Raw genomic sequence first — 23238 nt, 5'->3', positions numbered from 1 at the left:
CGGTTGGTTTACCGACGGTCAATCATTGGAAAATAAACCTGGGACCATTTGTATAAATTGATACACGGTAATTGACAACGGCTTATTATATATATATCTGTCAATCGAACGATTTTGATTAAATCGTGCAGCATTCGTAACCCCCTCCCCAAAAAAAGATAAAGGGAATTCACATAGATCGAGAAGAATGAAGTAGTAAATCGTGCCCAGACGGATCGTTCTCTGTTTTATTGGATGTTTCTTCTTTATTTTCTTTTTTTTTTTTTCGTTCATCGGCGCTCCATATTTTTCTTCCGCTCGGATGAAGTGTCCCCCGGACTCGATACGAGGTAACTGTTCTGTTTCAATAGAACTCAACCTGTCCGTATCCTCGACAGGAATAGGGAGAGAGGAGGAATAACGTCGTTGAACGTTAGACACGAGAAAGCGCTTTATCAACGGTGATATAAAATCGCGCAGAGCACGTCGACGTACCGTGGAGTGTTCTCGATCCTCTTCGCTGAACATAAGTTGCCTGTCCAACTCGAATGGAAATCGTTTCCTTATGTCGAGTTTAGCTCGGTATTTACGGAAGATTTTTCTTGCTTGTATATTTCGGCCCCGAATAAAGAGGATTTATAATGGGAACGGTATCGGGGACGGACGGGATTGATGAAAAACGAAGGAAACCACTCGTTGATTTTACAGCGGGGAACGGGAACTATTGGTTTTCCCGCGATCTGACGGAGCTTGCCGGTTTGTTTTTAAACGAATAAAATTGCTCGATATTGTCCTAATAAAAGATACTATTGGATTATTGCGGATGGAATGTCTAAATTATCTGTGAAATTTTTAGTGAGTGTATTTTTTATTAAATGAAATGTTTATTAATCGACATATGACCCATTGTAATTGATACATTTTGTCCAGAGGATAAATGTTTTTTGTTTAAACATGTGTTTTTCGATAGGATAATTGTTTCGAAAGCATTTTTCATTCTTTCCTCGTTGTTAAACTTATATCAAAATCTGTTTTTAATGAAGATTTATTAACTCGTTTTATAGTAAATGTTCATTAAAACTGGGTTTTGATGTAGTTTTTTTATTTACAAATCTACTTACAATTTCTCGCAAAATTCGTTTAATGTCTAAATTGTCCTAATACTTTTGCGACCAACTGTATATAAACGAAAATTGATCACAGTGCTCGTGCTTTTTATATTCTCGAATACCATAACTGTTGATTTACCAGTGAAAATGTTAATTTTATAAACCATTTAGTTTTCAACATACTGCCACTTTGCCACTAAGAAATAAGTCTCTTTAATACTCGTTGTTATAATAATGTCACCAGTAAATATTTAAAAAAATGTAAAACGTACAGAAACTCGTATAGTTCTAAAAAAATTGCTACACTTAATTTGCAACCATTTTTAGCTTCGTTACATGTAGGTACGCTCTAAAGTCCATCATATTTAGTCTAGTCTGTTTTTTATTGTTATGCTCCTTTATTTATCTTATAAACTCCCACAAGGAAGACACGTACCGTTGAAAAACGAAACGGTAGCGGTTCCCCTGCAATTGTATCACACGGATAAATTCGTCTATTCAGATAACGATGTACCTGGCTGAAGAGCCTTTGTTTTCTCCGAACAGTAGGTACGTCCCAGTGAAAATATTGTAGTTACGTCCACCGTTATTTTTGCCCAGTCGAATCCGAGAACCCAGAGCTTTGTCTTTCGACGAATTAGTTCACTTTTCCAAGCGATTAAATCGACGATCAGCTCTACCATTCGACGCAGCTACGGGCACGGAAATCCAATTAATTCAAAGATAATGTACAAATCCGATGTACAAAAAGGAGAGGATTTGAGGGGTGGGTATGAAGAAAAAAAAAGAAGCTGAACGACCTTTGCCGTAGTGAAAAGCCCGAACAACAAGAATGAAACTCGCCCAGAACTCTTTGCTTTCCACCAAGCGTACAGGTCTGTGGAGAAAGATTCTTTGTTAACCGTACCGAGGAATTAAACGCAATAGGGAAGGATGCTCGAGTCATCGAACAATTGAACAGGGGAAGTTCGCCCACCTCGCAAAAGCCGTGTCACGAAACTCAACTTCCGAGCATTATCTTTAACCCGAGAATGCCCCTAAATAGGCATCAAAGACGTATCCCAAGCGGAAGAATCGATATGCCCGTAGAGAAGTAGAGAAGAGAAAAAACAGAAAAAAAATGGAAGCGATCCAGTAAACACCTGGTCTGCATGAAATAATCGCGCGAAACGACGACGACGTTCATCGATCGACATATTTAATGCTTCGGTTTTAATTAAATAAATGAAATTATAAATCGACACCGACTTACTAATGATCAGAGAAAGCATCTTGACGATGTATAAGGCATTTGTGCAACAAAGGGGTTCTTCGCCAGCGAGATTTTGCCGACCCAACAGAGGCCTCGTAAAGCGGGCACAAAACTTTTCCGGTTACGCGCTCCAGCATCCGCTGTTTTTTCGTCTCAAAGGATGTACATGGAATCGTACCCCGAACAATTTTCCCGTTGGGTAAATACCAGCTGGAAAACCAGCCGGGCACGTTGACAGAAGCGAAATGTACGATCGCTGAATCGATGCGTTCGCCGGCTATAGTACTCGTTCGGCTGTACTGGGCGCTGTCGTGGAAATTGTTTCCAGCGGCAAACTCTCTCTTTTTTTAATTAGGCGATATTACAGGAATTTGAACTTTTATAGTTGGATGAGAATTGGTTGAGTTGTCAGATTTCGAAATACTCTGTGACCACTTTGTCGTGGAAATGTATGGTAATCAAATTCGGTAGAACATGATCTAGTACGTATTGGAATTGTACAAAGTCGTCCATTGGTCATTAGTAGACTGCAGATGTTTCGTAACGTGGAAAATGCATAAAATAAAGATTCCAATAAGTCTTAATATTATTTATATGTTATTATTAATATAGCAAAGCCTTCAGTGCAGAATTGAAAATTCTGTTCCATTTCAATTTTTAGATATTAGTATCTGAAATTCTGAATTGGCATAAACTTCCGCAGTCTAGTCATTAGATACCTTCATTGCTTTTGACGAAAATGAAAATTATAGGGCAAGTAAAATTGTTTCAAGCTAATTTCATAGAGTTCTGTATTTACGGTCGGCCCAGAGTCACATAATCGAGAAAATTATGTCAGTAATTAGAAAGCAATATTGAAAAAAGAATACTGTTAATCAATTAACCATTCTTAATCCGAATACCACAGCAAAATTGCTTGAAAGTACACCTTCTCACATCTAAGCAATCAATGGCCGGATAATAATATTAATTGTTTCAATTATTACCATAAATCTTATTAGAACGTTTGGAGTATTTTACAGTATACTGCGTGTAAAACAACAAACTGTCGTAACTTATATTGAAATTGATGAAAGCTTTTGTTTACTCTGTCAGCATATTAAAATGATATTTTACATAACTTTCCACAGTTTCCACCAGGCTGCGACACTTAACACTGTAAATAAAGTGGGGGCAGAATTAAGCACAGAGGCGAAATTCGGGCCCCTTACCTTACTTATAACCGCGGGTGTACATAAAACCCGGTACTAAATCCAACTGAAAAAATTGAACTGAATAATCTCCATCGAAGACAATATTTTTATTTAAACAATACCGTCCGGGCCACACAACAATTTATCTAATAGTTAATAAGGTTCTCCAGGCAGCAGCTAACAAATCGGCTAAAGCCTGCGATTAATTTTATCCCCTATTTGCGAGCTTTTTCTTGGGAATCGTGCGAGTTAATTTTGCAAAGCAGCGGACGCGGTAATGGGATTATTAACGAGATAAATTTAGGTAAATTTTTGCGCAGCCAGGTCCCGTTCCTCTTTGCCGATTAATAATCAAGTGTCTTAGGGTAGTACCACCTAGGGTGGTTCCTGGACGGCCGATATCGCGGGGATACGGAACACAACGCCGGGGGTAAATACTCGCGATATATCAGCGGTAGGGACATGATATTTTGAATATTTAAGAAGCGAAATGGGATGAGCGATCCTCGATCATTTTTACGACGGGTTACGGTAACCGGAGAGACAGAGGAAAAAAGAGGGGGTGGCAGCCCACGCATCCACCTGGCAAGGCGTTCCGCGCCTGGGCTTCTCGTATTTCCCTATCCAATTACGTCTCTCCAGAAAGAGGACAAGAAGGAACAGCGAAATCCCTGCAGGACCGTCGCGTCGTCTTTCCCTCCTCGTCCGTCTCCACGGACATGCTTACCGAACAGGAATCGAACGATGGTCGTCAAAGAGTTTGGCGAGGAAATAAACGGGATAGAACTGTCGCTAAACTTTTTAACGAATTCCTTTCGAGGCGGTTTAAAGGATCCCGGGATTCCGATTGTTACGTTTCCGTCGACGATTTTCTTAAAGACTCTTGTTCTCGGGAGTTTAACACTTCGACACGGGAATAATCTCTATTAATGACAGCCTGAATGATTTCTTGTTTCGAGGCCAGGGGTTTTTCTTCGTGGGCATTAGTCATAGTCGCGTTTGTGGGGTGTGTCCAGCAGTCGAGGTAATTTTTCTTCGGTAGCATGCTCCCTGTTACCCTAGCTCTTCCCCCTCTATACGGTAGATCTCTCGCCTCTTTCTTTTGAAATAAATGAACGGAGCCTGGATCGCAACGAGCATGAATTTCACGCAGGGCACGCGAATGAGATCCGTATGAAATTATCTGTCTGGGTTGAGGGGATCGATCCGGCGAAGGGTTTCGGGTAAAGGGTTGCTGGGCGGAAAGGGATGGCAAACTTGCTCGACATAAAGTAGTCCGGCTGACGCGCTGTCATTAGCAACAGCCCGCTGCGAAAAACTCCTGTTTCGGCTGGCTCACAAAAGGCCTCTCATCTCCTTTCAGCCAACGGCATTAATCGGCGGATCCTTTCGAATTCGTTTCGTAACGGTTGCGATTCGTTCACCTGCGTGAAAAACAGTTTCGACAGGCTTCCTTTCGGGTGAAGGATGCGAAAGGATGGAACTTAATTAACAAAGGCCCTGCGAGCTCGCCGGTGGGATCATTTATTTCCGTCTCGAAATCCGTACGATAACTAATCCTTTACTATGTATTTCGTTCAATGGAACGACCATTTTGCTGGTCGACGTTTGCTTCGGCTAGCGAATTCAAAGATCGTTTTCTTTGATGTATAATTTTATTGTAGTGTTATATCATAACGATAACTAATTCTTTATTAGTTTATTCAATGCAGCGACCATTTTGCGAGATGAAGCGTGCTTCGTATCGCGAATTTAAAGGTCGTTTGGTCGGTGAATACAGTAAATACCCTTTAATTGCACGGATGGATCTGTCTGATAACTGCTCGGGAGTAATCCCCACTACTGGACAAGATTCCCCCTGGAACTGGTCGAACGTATACAGGGTGTAACAAAAATGTTGTCCGACCCGGAAATGGGGCACTCTGGGAGTGAATTGGAACAAGTTTTTCCTTAGCAACAATCTAATCTGAGGCTTCGTTACCGAGATATTAACGAAAAACCCCGACCAATCAGAGCGCAGTCTGCCATCTGAGTTCCCGCGGTAGCGTTGGCTACAAATCGCAGCGCGTATCACACGCGATCCACAAATCGATCCTCCAAGTCAGATGCATCTTCAGTTATAACGCGAAGCCAGTTCGTGGCTTCAAACGTGATAACAATATTTTGAATTACAGATTTTCTCGAGTTTTAATATTCCTTCAATATTCATTATTCAATTGGAAATATATGTGTTACATTTCATTAGAGAACTTAAAGGTGAACTTAAACTTTCACCGAAAATCAAGTATTTTCCAACATTTTCTACAGTTTGTTGCTCATTCCATAAATATTTAGTTATGAGGTCACTCAAAAATTGCTTCTTTATTACTAAGTATTAGAATATAAGGCTGAACTTTACTTCCCCAGACCAAAAATTATCGACTTTTTGTTATATCTTCTGGTAGTACTCAACGAGTAGAATCTAAAAATGCAAGTTTTAAGTTTAGGAATCCAGCGGTTAAGAAGTTATGCGTATGTAAAACCAAGCATTTTTGGCGTACTTTACAGATTAGTTTAACGCCATATTGACTTCTATACAGTGGCGGCAGCCCCTCCCCCAAAACAACAGACGACTTTCTACGATTATTTATTAACTAACTCTAACCAACTCAGAATCAGTATTTCGATTTGAATAAGTGATTCCTTTTTGCAAGCGCATTTGAATTATCCCGCCAAAATGGCGGCCATCACGTGCATCTCCTTACAAGCAGTGACACCACTGATTGGACGAATTTGGTATAGAAGTCAATCTGGCGTTAAACTAACCTGTAAAGTACGCTAAAAATGCTTGGTTTTACATACGCATAACTTTTGAACCGCTGGATTCCTAAACTTAACACTTGCATTTTCAGATTCTACTCGTTGAATACTACCAGAAGATATGAAAAAAAGTCGATAATTTTTTATTTATTCGGAGAAGTAAAGTTTAACCGAATATAAGATCATTTAACAAATAATACTACATAATTAACAATTTCACAATAATCTTCACTTTAACCCTCGAAAGATGAACATTTGTGACGATCGAATAGAAGGCGATATCTGGTTCCAAATAGACCCCTAATCGTCTGTCTTTATCTGTATTTACGAACGCATTTCTTGAAAATATGTTGATCTCTATCTAAAATGTTAAAATAAATAACTATAAGGTTTGGTCAATTTCCACAACTTGGAATGCTACGAAAAGTTTCTGAAATCCTGGGTCAAAACGGACCCAAACACCAAGGTCCAAGTGTTAAACGCTTCACATCGAACAACAAAGGGGATGATTTTCACGCGGGAAGCTCAATAAGTTCCCGGTGGTAAACAAAACACTCTGGATCCAACAATAGACGGGACGATGTCAAGCCAATAAATAAAAGTAAAACGAGGGGGATAGGTCGCGTTAAGGCAACGATTGGCATCGACGTCTGACGTGCTCGAAGGACCGGAAGCATCCCTTTCGTCAGACAATCCCACGGTGGCCGATTCACAATGGTGGACGTTCGATTAAGCCCGGGACGGGTTGAAAACGGGACCGCGGTTGAAGCGAAGTTCCGCGGCTTCATTTCCGTTTCAAGCGGTAAATCAAAGCGTTTGAAAATTGTCGTGCCTCTTTTTTTCCTTCCTCCATCCGTCTCTCTCTCTTTTTCCCCCCTTTCAGCTGGTTCTTTCGTCCGCGAGGAACGAGCGCGTCACGAGATCAAGAAGCGCATTAGTTGCATTTGACGTCGAGCGTCAGCTGCAAACCGGCGTGCTGCACGTGCATCATCTTCGCGTTGTTCTCGAGAAAGTACGTGCTAGATGAAGGATGGAGAAAGAGAATAGAGAAGAAAAAGAAAAAAGGGGCAAAACCACGCGATGGAAACCGCGGGGACGAAAGAAACGAGGCTTCTTAGGCCGAGCCTCCTTTCTCCGCCTGCTCCATCGTTCTTTCATTGATTTTATTTCTCATTCCTAGCAAGAGAAGAAAGGCATCCCGTTGCATCCTCTCAGCGTACGTACGATGATTTATACACGGAAGACCCACCTACGCGTAAGTTATAGCCCACCCTTGTCGCAATCGCGCAGCATCCTGATCCGATCGTAAATCTGGCTACTACTACTGTACCGACTACCGGCCCGAGTGTATGTATGCACTGAGTGAGACAGGGAGACTCTGTTATTGTTTTGAATGGCGAAATAATCGCGCGCAGCGAAGGATGGGGGTGGATCGCTATAATTAAACGGAAATTCGGTATCGCGGGAGGTCGGGGTGGCCACTTTGGAAAATATTTAGTCGTGGTACGGTAATATATATGGCGGACGCGAATTCTATTTTAGTGTTCCCCCTGGTTCCTTTCGTGTTCAGCCGCGCACCGGATGCCGTGAAACAGTAAATTGATTGCTATATGATGCATACACTTTACGTTTGAAATATCTTGGCCCATTCTGTGGTTGGCGGAGAAAGTGGTGGTGAATGTTAGGGAGTAAAAACGAACAGCATTGAATCAGTTCACGAAATTCTATTCAGATGAACACTATTGACAGTTTTGATGACTGAGAAAAAAAATCGAAGATTCGAATCAAATCGTTGATGGTGATTTGATGGTGATTGGATGACTGACAATGATAGTTCCATTTGAGTACATCATCCTGTGAAGTTTCATGGTACTCGAAGAAATTTTAGACAGGTACCAAGAATTTAAGCACACTTTATTAATTTTGGAATATACAGTAGGGACACGATAATTGCGCAGAACTTGGGACCCCTATGCGAGCAACTAACGTGGAGGAACATCATTCCCGCCACTCGCGAAAGTTGATCTGAACCGCAGCTAACGGTGGGCTGTGATCACAGTGGCACCGATATCGGACGATTCGCCCGACGCCCGACGTCGGCTGAACGTTTCAACGTATCAGGAAGCACTACGCACTACGATTGGTAGCCAACGATTACCGCGGGAGCTTGGCCGGCAGACTCGCGCCCTGATAGGTCGGCGTTTTTCGTTAATATCTCGTTAACAAAGCCTCGGCTAATATTTTTGCTCAGGAAAAAGTTGTTTCGCATCGTCTCAGAAACCTCTAATTTCCGGGAGTCGAAGCTATTTTGGGACACCCTGTATATATGTTTGACCAGTTCCGGGGCGAGTCCCGCTCAGTAGTGGGAATGACTCACGAGCAGCTAACCTGAAGATCCCCCCACACAATTAACGCGTCTTTACTGTATTATGAATATTCTTTTGTAATTATACGTATTACTTCAATTAAATATATACTTCAATTAAGTACGAATAAAAAGAAGTTGAGGTATGCTTGTTAACCGTCTCTCGGGTGCAACCAGCCTCACAGACACAGCGATCTGACGACAGCTTAAGACCTATTTAAGACCCATTTATAGGTTTAAATATGGTAAACTGACTTGTGCATTATGCGGAGTTTAAATGTGATTGCACAACTCAGATTGCGAAAATTATTTTAACATGTAAGCTTGCATATAGACGCAACAATTTGTTTGCGCAAATGCGAAGGCACGAGTCAATTCACGCAAATTATTTGAATGTGCAAACGGGCCTTTGCAATTACCAAACTAATCAATAAATGATTTTAGTATTTTTTATTTTTAGCTTAATGTTGCAATACCACTAATACTGCCAATAATATGCTTGTACCATTAAAATAAATTATTCACAAAATTAACTGGATTATTATCTTATAAAAGCAGAAAATAAATCCCTTACCATGAACTGTGCCTCTCAGGTACGTTGGGCCCTTTGATGTTATTGTATAACAAAGAATATTGAGCCAGACGGAGGGTTAAACAATCAAATTTAAATAACGGTATTAACAATTTCAATAATTATTTTTAAGAATATTACTTGTGAATCATACGAAAATCTGCTACATAATGTGACTTGACTAAGAAGTTCTTATCAGAAAAGGATGAATCTTATTAAATGAAGGATACTTCTTCCACATCAGAAATCTACTCGATCTCTTTAAATTATCCAGCGTATTGAATCGAATCCACTTACATGTAACGCGAACAGTTGTACGGTGCACAGTATGTTCCAGCGACCGAAGGAGGAGAGAAAAAAATCGATCGATCAATCGCAGTACACAAAGCAGACGCAATTCAGCACACAAGCACGCACGAGTGTAACGAGCCGGTCGGATAAAGAATTTAATTGGAAACTCAGTTCCGATTATGACTCTCCAAGTCCTTTGCAGACGCGTAGCCGTGACAAGAATTTAATTGTAGCGCTAAAACCGGGGAACATTGTTGAACACGTTGTTTAGCACGGCACATGCGAGGCTCTTTAATTTGCATCGCGCTTGACACTGGGGGTCCAACCTATTCCGAATCCGAGGAAATGTGAAAAATGGTTTCTCGTTCTTCAATTATCTTGATCCTCCTCCACGGCACTCGCAAAACCCTTGAAATGATACTCCATTGCATTGAATTAACAACAAAGCAATGATTAATCGACACTCTTCGACATGTTGACACGGTTGGATCATTTTTAGAAAAGCATATTTAGTAATGGATGGCGGTTCTTCATAGGTTCAAAAACTTATTGTTCAATATTATTATAGATATACACAATTTAATTGTGCCCATTTATTCGTATTGTACTATAAACATAATTATGAATTTAGCAAATTCACTGTATGTACGAATTGAGAGGTTAGAAATCATCTCTGAATGGACCAAAACAAAATGACAGCATTACGAAATAAGACTGTACCAATACAATAGAACTTCAAGGTACAGGATCAGGCCATGCCGAATAAACGAATAGATAAAAAATAAAAAAAACGTGTATTAATATTAAGACTACTACAGAACTAAAAAAAAAACATATAGATTGAGGGTTGAATGCATGCACGAATTACGAATCATCAACATATTCTCCTCAAGGTTATGTTGCGGCAATTAGTGTCGATAACGCAGTCATCTACTGTAAATTTTGGCTGTAACGCGTAAATAGGTGGCTCTCAGTTCGCGGCCTGATCCCCTTCGTCTCCGTGCTCGACGGTGCCCACCAAGCGTTTGTATACATACATATGTATGCATCGTTCGAGCTCTGTATCCTTCTTGTCGTTTGTCGTTTCCTGTCGTTTCTTGCCATCTCTTGCCGTCCCAGTTTGTGCAATCTCGCAAATTGTTCATTTATTTCTCTTCTCAATTTCGGATCGGGACACGTAAAGTTTTCCTCCGTTCACCACGATATCCTTGAATCTACTCCCACACGCTCAAACAGGCTAAGAGATACAGTAATCCCGCGTAGAACGCAACAAACTTGGGTCCGCTTCGCTGCATTCACGACGACGTGGAAACTTTTTCAGCACCTTACAATGTAATTTTTTGCTCGAAACTCGAGCCTCGACAGCTTGCCTTTGTAGACTTTCGAACATAGAAAAGGACAAGCGATTGCAAAACTGAAAGAAAGCTTGTGTTTCCACTCGACTCGACTGCCTGGCTCGCCTGTGATACTTTCGCCGGCCAAAGACTACATTGTGGCCGCCTGCGGCTCGCGTTATCTTGCTCGATCTCGGTATATCTTGTACGCTCTTTGTCGTACTGTTTTGGCCAATCCAGGTGATTCTTTTAATGTGATTCGTCGACAGTTCTCTGGGTCCTAATCCCAGCCTCGTACCCTTGTCGCATCACTCGGATCCCCCGTGTCGCATCGACTTGCAACAGTCGATCGCGGTAAGCCAGAATACGGAATACGAAGGACAGCGAATGCAAAAGAAAGGGAGGTCAGAGTCGAGGTAGCCGAGGATTGGTCTCACCGACACGCAGGCCTCTCTTTCTTTTCCATTCGCTGTCCTTCGTATCTCATATTCTGGCTCCACTGCGAGGAACGACGCGGTTAATGCACAGGCTGGCTATAGCTCTATAGCACACGGGAAACACGACGCACAGTTCGTTTCTTAAAACTCTGAATCTCACTCGGAATAAACAGTTCGATAACTAGACGCTTTGCCCGAGTATGACACGGGATAAATTGTTATATGATGGATTAAAGACAGCGGTGGTGCGTTCGAATCCTTTCGTGAGCAACGGTATATGTATACCTACATACGTGTTTTTTTTCTTTTCCTTCCGACATTTAATATTGTACCATTTTAAATCTTTCTGACACCTTTGTACACAATAAACAAAGGCTTCAACATTTTTTTATGTTTGTACTTTATCAGAAGCAATAATAAAAGAATATGAATTTTTAACACCTTCTACATAATTAAATATGTTTTAAATTATACTGTGTTTGGTATCGTTTAATTCGAAATAATCTCAGCAATATGTTAATATAAGTTTCATTAACAAAGAACCAAAAATAAAAAAGTTTCATCGTTACATTAGTATCGTGTCATCCGATGCCCGGGCATGTAATCTTTTCTTGATCTTCCCTCGTTCAGCCGTCGGCTCGTGAAAGGGAAGTCGCCGCGGCGCGCCAAGCAAAAAGCTAAGTGCTTGACAAGTTCCACGGCCCCCTTCCCCAGTGATGGGGATGACGATGTAGGATTCATCGAGTCGTTTTCGTGTTGCGTTCAACGCGGGATTACTGTAGAAAGTCTGAATAGACTGTACTTGCGATAACACGAGATAAGAAAATTGTAATATTTATGAAACATCAAATTTTCTTCAGACACAACAAGTATATAACACATTAGTGCGTATTAACCTTTCTGCTATAAAGTGTGTATGTACACTTTCTAAAGCTGCATCTACACTATATAGCATAACATGTTATATAGAAAAGTTACACAACTTCTTAGAAAAACAGAAAGTAAAATTTTATATAACTTGTTCTGTGTTATCCATTAAGTGTAACGTCATTGTTCATGAGATACGAAATGTTATACCAACTTATTACAGACTTGTCCAAAAGATATTATCTTGCAACAAGTTATAAAAACATGTTGTATAGCAAAGTTATATTACAATTTGTTATGTAACACTGTTTTGCTCTACTGGGTGTAAGAAAAGTGTTTTAGATCCCTGAAATGGGTCACTTGTGAAGTGATTTACAAGAAATTTTTCCTTAGCAAAAATGTTATCCGAGGCACGATTAACGAGATATTAACGAAAAATCCTGAACCTATGCGCTGCAATTGACAGCCAACGCTACCACGGGAGCTCGGCCGGTAGACTCGCCCCCTGATTGGTCAGGATTTTTCATTAATATCTCGTTAACCATGCCTCGGATAACATTTTTGTTAAGGAAAAACATGTTCCAAATCACCTCACGAGTGACCCATTTCAGGCAACTATAACACTTTGGTACCCCTCTATATTATAGACGCAGCTTAAGTCAGTCAATTAGCAAATAGAAATAAAAACCATTTCCATAAACAGATATTGTTCAATGCAAACAGGAACTGAGTCCAAAATCTCGAAACGTGACCATACGTGTAACCAATACGGTCAAATATCAAAAAACCTACCATCAAGATAAACTCACACTTCTTGATACCTGTAAATCTAGAGTTATTCCTATCCGGAATACACCGAAAGAGAGAAACTGGTTCCCTGACAGTCGTGGTCCGCGTCAACGACACCTGCAGCCCCTCTGTTTGCATGGAAACTCATTTTCGTTAAATTGCGAATGAGCCCCCGTGGTCACGACTACTGTTCAACGGAACGAAGTGTGCCGCGCAACCTGACGGGTTCGCCTCCGCGAAACTGGAACCCTTTTTCACAGTGAACCCCTCCCTGGTCACGACGCAGAAGAATGTTTAATATCGGATTTCGTACGGGACAAAACGGCAAGTTGACAATTCGTCAGAGGCGACAGAGAAGAGAGCACGACGCCCCGCCAGGCCACGTAAAGGCTGATATCAAACGCGACAACGGCTTCGTTTCCTCGAGAATAATCCGGGCCAGGAATCCACAGGGACACTGTGAGCAATAGAAAGCTCCGTGAAATCGGGTTGGAAAGGCTTCATCGGTGAAACCAGCACACGGACATGCACACACTTACCAGTCGATCTCTTCCCTCTTTTCACCCGCGATTTTCTTGTTGCCCGTCGAAGTTTTTGCCGCGCCACTGGAATACCGTGTGTGCGGCCAGGTTCCTTCAACGAAACAGTGGACAAAAATTCGATGTGTAACCTATTGGGCTGACGGGGAAATTAATGGCCACTAGAGGATGATGAGGTTGCTTTTGCACCTTCTGTAACTGTGAATAATGTAGAATTTTTTTAACTTTCTTTATTGTGCGATAAAGAATTTTAACGAATAGCACTTTGATCCTATATAAAGAATGTTATTGCAGATAAAAAAAGACTAGAAGTATTCCTTAACCCTCTATAGCCCGATTTTTTTTCGTGACTATACAAAAATTTATGTAACGTGAAACCAACAAACGAAGGGCTTAGTGGGAAAGGGACACATGCGACATTTACGTCGGTTTTTAGTTTTTTGTACCATTAATAAGCTCTAACTTTATTTTTCCTAAAAGTAGTTGTCGTGTAAATTTATAGTATTGTGACATGTGCCCTTTTTCCACTAAACCCCTAAAATATCAACCTCTAAATACAAATTAAGAACATTGAATGTACAATTTTCAAAGATTTTATTATTACTCCGATAAGCACCAACGAAGTATAGGAGAGACTTTTCACCTTATGGGAGCTGGTTGTCTACCTAAACTGTAGTATGTACCGACACCTTAAGAAGCCTGTGACTTTAGTGACCTCTATGTTATAAAATCGGTGAAACTGCGTTATGAAAACGGTGGGTAGTGACACGAAAATAAAAATGGGGAACGTTGTCCCAGAAAAGTCGGCCACAAATATACATTGAATGAAATGTCTACTCCTATACCCCGTCGGTATCTCAAGCTAGAGTTGATAATCGCTACAAAAAATTTTATCGAATTCCAAAGAGAGGTACAGAGTCTCCTCGATTATCGTCCCTAACTCGAGTCCGCGAGGGGACCATAATCGTGGACTACGCGAAACGTTTCTGACCCCAATGAATACGTTTTTTGCTCGAACCTCTGCAACTTGAAATTAATGAAAATTTGAATTTAAATGAAGGGAATTATTGAAATTTATGCCAAATTAACATTCGATTTAACATTTATTTCAGCACTTGAAATAAATTTACCAAGTGGTAAGAGGTCTTTCTCTTATGCCACTTTTTCCCCTAGCGGAAGCCGAGTTTGCTCGCCGGTATACACATACATCGGTCGCTATGCGATTTACACGAACAACTCCGTCACTGTGTGCGTGTCGCTCTCGAGACCGCGTGTCCCCACACCTGACTCTCACTGTGTGCATGTCGCTGTCGCGAACGCGTGACCCAGGGACCGTGCTCGGAGGGTTAAACCCTAGTCTGTATTTGAACCATCTCCTCTACTTAAAATAAAAAATATTAGAAATTTAATTTCGAGTCCATAACTTCTAAAACTTCCTTTATTTCAACAAATAACTACATGCTCCATTCGGATATGTTTATATCACACCGAGAAAATCCGATTATAATTGTTCAATACGGCACGAAACGCGCTTCTGTCGGGACGAAACGCAAAATTGGCAGTGTATTTACACTCCGTTTCCCTCGTTAACTCGTTTCGGAGTGACTGCATATTATTAAAAATTCCATCTCCAACGCAGTACCTTCGGGAGCTGCCCAAGAATCGTTCCCGTAATTAGACAACTGAATCGTTCGAGCGGCCCTTCAATCAAGCAAATGGAACATTCCCGCGGTGCTATACGCGCTCGCTCCCTTTTTTTACTCTCTCTCCCAGCGGAAACCGCGGCGGAGGCGGCTTAATTATGCGCTCCACATGCACCCACTCGAGTGGCTTCTTTCCGCTTTATGATTCCGTGTTTACTCAGTGGCTGGTGCGCCCGTCGTTAATGCCTTTCGCCCCAAATATTCGCCGCGAGATGGGCGTTTTTAGCGGTGCTCCCGCGTATGGTGTGCGACCCCATGGAAAAAATTCACGATACACGATCTCTCCGACGACGGGTATTATTTTTTCGGTGTCCAGACAAAAAAAAATGTATAGGCCGAAAGAGAGGTTTGGGGATTCGGCGTTGACCGCCATTCGTCGTGACATTATTGGTGACCTAGTTACGAACAATTCGCACGCTTTTATCGAACGGCAAACAACGAACTCATTCAAGCTTTTTCACCCCCCTTATTTTTCAAAGTACGTACCGTGTAACGCAGTTTCGGATTGTTTCTCATTTTTTGTTTTTTCGTCATATAGACGTGGCTCACGGTAACTTCACGCCAGAGGAAGCACCAACAACTGAGTCACCGATTCAGAGCGACGTTTTCGTGGAGAAAAATGGCAGCGCGGAAGGCGAGCTTCCGGTCTCGACGGCGAAACACGACGACCCGACATACATGGCGGTCGTGATCGGTGTGCTAACCGCGGTGATCCTTCTGCTGGCCGTGGCAATATTTCTGATTGTCTCGAGACACAGACAACGGAAGTGCTTCGCCAGCCCTATGACCGGGAAAGCGCCGTCTCATCTTGGATCCACTTGCGCCACCGTCGAGAAAGGAGCCGCTTTGATGGCGTACACTTTGGAGGATGACGAAAGGTATTTTACCAATAAATCTGTTTTTTTTTTCTTGCTTCAGTGACGCTGTATAATTGAAGAGTCCAGTGCTAGGGGTTGTATTGCCGCGATAGTTAGTGTTGCGAGATATTAAGCCTTAAAGGGGGCACTCCGTATAGATGGTTAAAATAAAGCTGATTTTTCGGAAATGATTTTCCGAAGAACTTATTTAGTTTAATTTGTTGACGCTTTTAGATTGACTTAATAAATAGTTTGTAAAGAAAAAAAAAATTTTGTCCATAATAAAAAATAGTTGGTATATGTCGATTCATGGAGGTAGTTCCCAGAGACCACGGCGTCGGATGTATAAATCGGCGTGCAGCCTACCGTCCACTGTATTCGCCTAAAACACAAAAACACACAAATTTTGTTTTTTAAATAAAATTACGCTATGGATGAACATATTAGAACAATAAAAAGTGCTTAATTAAAGAAATGACGGGACTTAGAAAACAAAGATACCGATTTTTAAAAAAGAATTCGTGTTCACTATGCAATAAACATTATATAATTTAATAATATTGCTAATTTTATAGGTTCATCGAGAGGGAAATTTAATTTTCTATATCTATGCAGTGGGATAACTCGATTGGTCGAATATTTTTTTAGTTATGCTGCACGCCAAATTGGAAAAAGTAGATTTGAGAAAAATGCGTTTAAAGTTTGAATTAACGAGTAAACAGTTGTTACAGTTAACAAGTAAATGCATGAAAATGTGCATTCGAACAAAGTTATTTACACCAACGAGCAAACTCGGCTCCCCCTAGAGAAAAAAGTAGTGTTGGGAAAGGGCCTCCTACCATGCTCGTACCACTTATTGTTAGTATTGGAAATTACTGGATTTTATGCCGAATGAACATTCGGTTTAACATATGTTTCAGTACTTGAAATAAATTTATCAAGTGATAGAAGGCCCTTTTCTTAAGCCGCTTTTTTCCCTAGCGGAAGCCCAGTTTGCTCGTCGGTGTGCACATTAGGGGTGTGCGAGTACTCGAATTATTTGAGTAACTCGAATCTCGAGTCAAATAATGATCGATCGGTCGAGCCGAGTCGAGCGTTCGAATTCTTCAAGGTACTTGAAATTGACGAACTGTTCGAAAATAGTGCGAGCTACTTGTAAAATTCAAACGGTTCGAATATTCAAGAACTCGTAAGACTTCAATTTACTTGAAAATGAATTTTCAGCTCGAAAATTGTTGAATTACTCGATACATTCGAACAGATCTTTAACTTTCGAGTTACCCGTAAATATTCGAATTGCTCGAATTACTCGAATATTCAGCTATTTACTATCAAATACTAATCTAATTGTTAGGAAGAAAAATATAAGAGGCTAATTGAATGCTTCTGATTTATTTTCATATTTTCAACAAGAAAACACACATCCCCTACGTAATCAGTTAATAATTTTGTACGGACAATTTTGTAGGAATAATGGATAAAGAATGGAAAAATTTGATTTGTTATTCGATGTTCGAGTAAAAAAAGTATTTTTCGACGAGCATCGAATGAATAAATTTATTCGATGAGAATTATCCGACGAATAGAAGATACTTTTTTTATTCAAAGTGTTTTAGTCGTAGCGTTGAATAAAATTTTCTTCTTTTATCTGCTCCGTGTAATTCGAGCAGTTCGAATATTTACGAGTAACTCGAAAGTAAGAGATCTGTTCGAATATATTCGAGTAATTCGAACATTTACGGGCTGAAAATTCATTTTCAAGTAAATCGAAGTCTTTACGAGAGCTCGAATATTCGAGCCGTTTGAGTTTCTCAAGTAGCTCGCATTTTTTTCACACAGTTCGTTGATTTCAAGTAGCTCGGAAAATTCAAACGCTTGACTCGACTCGAGCAATCGAACCGAGTTCGGCTCAGCTTGTAAATTATGAGTACTCGCACACCCCTAGTACACATAGGTATAGTAACAATGTCATAAAGCAAGTGATGAATGAGTATGCGGCTGTCATATATGACCATATATATCTCTCAACATTTTCTCAATAGGATACATAACATTATATAATAATGAATATATTATATACATAACATTATATAATAATGAAAACCTTTATGTATAAATATATATTATACGAATACTATTTTTATAATACATATTCAGGGAAACAGGAAACATATTCTTCCTATTTGGTGCATGAACATTCTATATAGGTATTATTCATCCATTCAGCGGTTTATTTTTCACTACGAATGGTTTAATTCAAGAAAAATAGAGAAGCTCCTTCGAATTTCGCGAACGATGCGCGCCGAGCGTTCTCGTACGCGCGATAGCCGTGTTTCCCCGTCTTCACGAACATTTGCGCGCTGCGAATGCGCGCCGGGTCGTTAAAATCGACCCTTCTTGAGGGTCTTCAGTGGAAATTCTGTTGCATGTTGCTTAAGTGTGGACGGTATTTTGACCGCGCGCCGTGTTGCGCGTGTTCGTGCTCACTGTTGCACATATTTGGACCTGCCTTAACACGCACTCGAGCTGAACGGCGTAACTTTCGCGTGGAAAAAGTACCTGTCTCGAAAAAAGAACGTAGTACTTCCGTCTCTACAAAAGAGCCGCTTTAAACTCGGTCATTCTTGGATGCTGTTGCGTGTAACAGACTGTCTGTACACGGTTACACTATTATTCTTTTAATGGACTCGTAAACTACGGTTCAGTACGGGTATAAACTTGAACAGTAACACGGACCGCAACGGTCACGTGCCAGCAGCGAGCATTCTAGAATACAGTAAAGTCTCGCTATTTGTCCTAATCTCGTGACCAAGTTACGATAATTGTTGAGACATACGGATGCTACAGAAATAGATCGTTTATTGTAATTTGGTCTGAAAAGAAAGTGAAAATTGTTGAGAGGGAACAAGGGAAGCATGTCAAAGATCTTCAGACATCGTTGATTGGTGTAAAATGGTAATATCTAAGCTATACTCGCGAAATTGAAAGGGCTTATCTTATTACACCTTCATTGAAAAAGTATATAACCAGTAGATTTCTTTGTACAGAAGTTACATCGTCTCATCTTTGATTCTTTCTAGTGAATTTGTAAATAATAACGGAAATACATTGAGGTTCCAAAGTATTGTACAAACACCGATTTTATCAGAATCTGCGGAATTCATAGGTTTTGAATAATATACCGTAATTTGGAGTAACTTTGTCCCAAAGTCAGAACATGATCGTATTCGATTTTGCAGCTCTTTTCTGTGTATTTTTACGTGAAATACCTTCTCACGTAAAAATCGACTTAAGTGAACAATTCTCGAAACTGCAAAATCGAAAATTATCATTTTCTGACTTGGGACAAAGTTACCCTGACTGACAAGACGAAGTTACCTCGATTTATGGTACTGTGTAATCCGTAAGAAAGATAAGGTACCTACTAATGATAAGTGGTGATATACATATAAGCACCAAATCAGAGCTGTCAGATGAGGGTCAAGGAAATTCATTCCATTTGTTATGCATTTCATAGTAGGCCTGCAATACTTTGGAACACCAATGTCAGAAAGAATATTATCAAATTCTGACAAGAGTGGATCGGATAGGTAACATCAGACAGCACTAAAGCTTCTTCAATTAATAATCTTCAACCAATAGATGGTATCAATGCTTAGACACGTAACTTACGAAAGCGTATAACAACAGCATGCCATCCCTATCAATAATAGAGGTAATCATGCCAGAATTACGTAACAATAGACGTAATACTGTATTACGTTCAAGAACATAGAAAGCATCTCAAGAAATGAGACAGTCTTTCCATCAACTGAAATTACATTTAAATTTTCATTGTACGGATCGCTATGTGTCTCCCCACATACCGGTACGTAGCTGTCAGTCAGTTAACCAGAAATTCTACAGACACTGAAAAATATGAAACATATCCCCGCGTATCGAGGGAATTCCGTTCTCCGCATACTTTTCCATGCCTCCCTCCCTCTGAGCCACAGTCCCGACGATATTAACGCGGATTCCCGCAACGTGCTGACGTTTCAAACGAAGATTTCTCCTCCTTCTGTCGCCAGATACGCCGGCGGTTCTTTACCCACGTTGCCGCGGGATCTGGGCAACCGTCTCCTGGACATCGTGAAGCTCGACGACTACCAAGAACCGTACCAAGCATTAAAGTACGCCCCGTACTATAGCTACAGCACCGTCGTTATGGAGATGAAAGACATGATGCTGAACAACAAGGGCACTAACATCAATCACTCAGGTATGCCGCCCTGGAACACACGCTCCCACCCCTTTTGGGCCCGATTCACTCCCCACTCTGCGTTCTGTTTTACACGTATACGTACGCGCGTCGCGCTCCTATATTTATACCTGGTGCGCATTAAACGGTTGCCACGAGTACACGAGCAATCGCCCGTGCCTACGTACCCGTGTGTATACCAAACAACAAAGCATTCGCCTGGCCGCAATCAATACGTCGTCATCTACCCCCCTCTAGCGCCCCCCTCCCCACTCTTCATTCCCCTTCGGTTCTCTGCCCATTCCTCCTTTGCTATATCATCCACAGCGGTGTACGCGAACGGTGCAGTTGACACATCGTACGATTATGCGGTACCGGAACTCGGCACGGTGCCCCTGCTCAACCAGGACGGAACGGGACGTGGCTTGGCCGTATCCAGCGCCGCGAGCGACCAGGACAGCATCTTCTCCAAGACATCGTCACGTGGCAATAAAACGGAGGACAAGAAGGTACGTACGTCTGTGACGTTTACTATTGCATCTATGTTATAGTTGCCCCAATTGATATACTTTAACTGTGAGCAGCGCTTGTAAAGGGTCTAACGAAAGTCATTGCAGTGTAACTTCGCTGGCCAGAATAGGGGCCCTCCACGTGCATGCTTTCACTTCCAACCATTTGTTCGTACCGTGTGCCTTCGTAGAGACAGAGGCTTAGACTCTTGTCTCTGTTACTCCATGGTAACAGCGGACAGTGGTAGGGGCAGGTTTTAGCTGCCGGGAGCTAACTTCGCCCACCGCTGCCTTCTAGAAATGATGTGTAAAGGCGTTCAATGCTGGTAGCTCGCTGGGTGCGAATAACGTTTCTAGGTGATCTTTATTTGTTGTGGGAAGGGTTTCGGACCTGATTGATATTATTGAGTTCGTTGTGCCTCAGGTGTGTTGTATATTAGAAATACTAGTCAAAGCCCTTGATTTTTGCTAAGAATCACGCTTCTTCGAGATGCTGGGCTAAGTAGCGTTGGTCTAACATAATCCTCTTACTAGAAAGCGCCCTTGCTTTCTTTTTTACTCTATGGCTAGATCCTCCAACAACAATGTATTTATTCTTTAGGCAACGCAGCTTTCGCTTGCTTGCCATCTTTAACTTTCTCTCGTCTGTTTCACATAAATAAACATTTACCTCGCTGATAGCCGAAGGGCCCAACGTAGTCTTTCGCCACCATATGACACCAGGTCTGTTTAAGCTCATGCACCCCCTTTCAAGACTTCATGCATCGTGACAACTTATCATAAATCATCCAAGGGTCAATAAGCGTCAGGCCATTCGATTTCAAATCCACTTAAAACACGTTGACGCTAACACGTAGGAGTCATTTATGATAACTACAGTTCTTATTATTTATGTAATGAAACAAATGAGGTGTTTTTTAAACGTTAACGTAACGTTTAATAATATCAGATAGAAAAAATGCGAGAACACAGTATGCAGTCGTAGTGGTGGGATGTGTCTGATCACAGTCCTGCCTTTTTCCCTTAAGCAGACTTTCTCATTCAAAATTGAAAAAAAGACACTTTTTTAATATTTCTTTATAAAAAAACTATTATATTTAGAAACATAATTCCTTTTGGACGCTATTATATATATTATTAAGAACATGAAGAAATTTTTTTCTAGCACTTTTAGTTCACCACGACCGCTGTAGAGGGCGTCTTCCAAAAAGCCACGTTTTAATCGGTGCGACACTTTGCAAACGTCCTGTAAAAAATTAAGTAAAAATTCAAACGGGATTCTATTCGTGAGACTTATAACTAGACACCAAATCTCTAAAATATTTTATTTTTTGTATTTTTTATCGTTTCATACATATTTTTCCGAAAAATTCGAAAAATCACTCTTTTTTGGGGGCAATTCACCCCTGTATAAAAAAAGGGGGGGGTAGTTTTATGAACTTTTAGAGGTTTATTGTCTAGTTTTAAGTCTCACGAATAGAATCCCGTTTGAATTTTTACTTAATTTTTTACAGGACGTCTGCAAAGTGTCGCACCGATTAAAACGTGGCTTTTTGGAAGACGCCCTCTACAGCGGTCGTGGTGAACTAAAAGTGCTAGAAAAAATTTCTTTATGTTCTTAATAATATATATAATAGCGTCCAAAAGGAATTATGTTTCTAAATATAATAGTTTTTTTATAAAGAAATATTAAAAAAGTGTCTTTTTTTCAATTTTGAATGAGAAAGTCCCCTTAAAGTTATAGACTGCTTATTCTTGTAATTATCAACCCCCACGGCTCAATTATCCTTCACTGCTCACTTTAAAACGTTACTTTGAAAATAATTAAAACGTGAATAGGATTGCGATAAACATTTTTAAAACTTTTCCGAGATTATTAAAATTTCTGAAAAAGTTCAAGATTTAGATAAAGCGATAGAGATCATACCAAAGTGTATGAAAAAAAAGATCTTTCGGTTTTGTGTAATAAAACGTAATAACTAGTTTTAATATTGTATTATTTACATCTATTAATATTAATATACAAGTTTCACATTTAATTCATCAACTAATTCTTTGATTTTCCTCGTAATTTCTTAATTTAAGGTACAATATACACATTTCACATTTAATTCGTCAACGAATTCTTTGATTTTCCTCATAATTCCTTAATTTACAGTTTGAAGCACAAAATCAAGTTCTGTCGAGGAGCTGTCCCACAAACATGACGCCTCGGGCAATATTTCCCAACCCTTTGTGTGTAATCATTGCAACACAAGGGGCCTGGTGTTGTCATCAGCAAATTGGAAATCGACGTTAATTAAACAAAAACGTATAATTGAAACTTTTCCAAAAGCCCAATCAAAGACATTAAAAATTGACTGTAAGCAACCTTCGTGCTGTCAACATGCTACTGCTTTTGCTC

The 23238-nt window shown here is 40.5% G+C and overlaps 1 protein-coding gene across 1 annotated transcript in view; it reads left to right on the top strand.

The window, feature by feature from the left end:
* LOC107186128 (discoidin domain-containing receptor 2-like) overlaps nucleotides 1-23238 on the top strand; it is a 167697-nt gene that overhangs the window by 89408 nt on the left and 55051 nt on the right. The window contains exons 7-9 of the mRNA XM_015573939.1: nucleotides 15767-16106; nucleotides 20156-20346; nucleotides 20653-20834. Of these exons, the coding sequence (XP_015429425.1) occupies nucleotides 15767-16106; nucleotides 20156-20346; nucleotides 20653-20834 (713 nt within the window). The remainder of the gene's footprint in view (nucleotides 1-15766; nucleotides 16107-20155; nucleotides 20347-20652; nucleotides 20835-23238) is intronic.

The sequence above is a fragment of the Dufourea novaeangliae genome, unplaced genomic scaffold (genome assembly GCF_001272555.1).
Source record: "Dufourea novaeangliae isolate 0120121106 unplaced genomic scaffold, ASM127255v1 scaffold69, whole genome shotgun sequence".
NCBI lineage: Eukaryota > Metazoa > Arthropoda > Insecta > Hymenoptera > Halictidae > Dufourea > Dufourea novaeangliae.
Note: the sequence above shows the minus strand (reverse complement) of the source record. Positions and strands in the feature narration are given on the sequence as shown.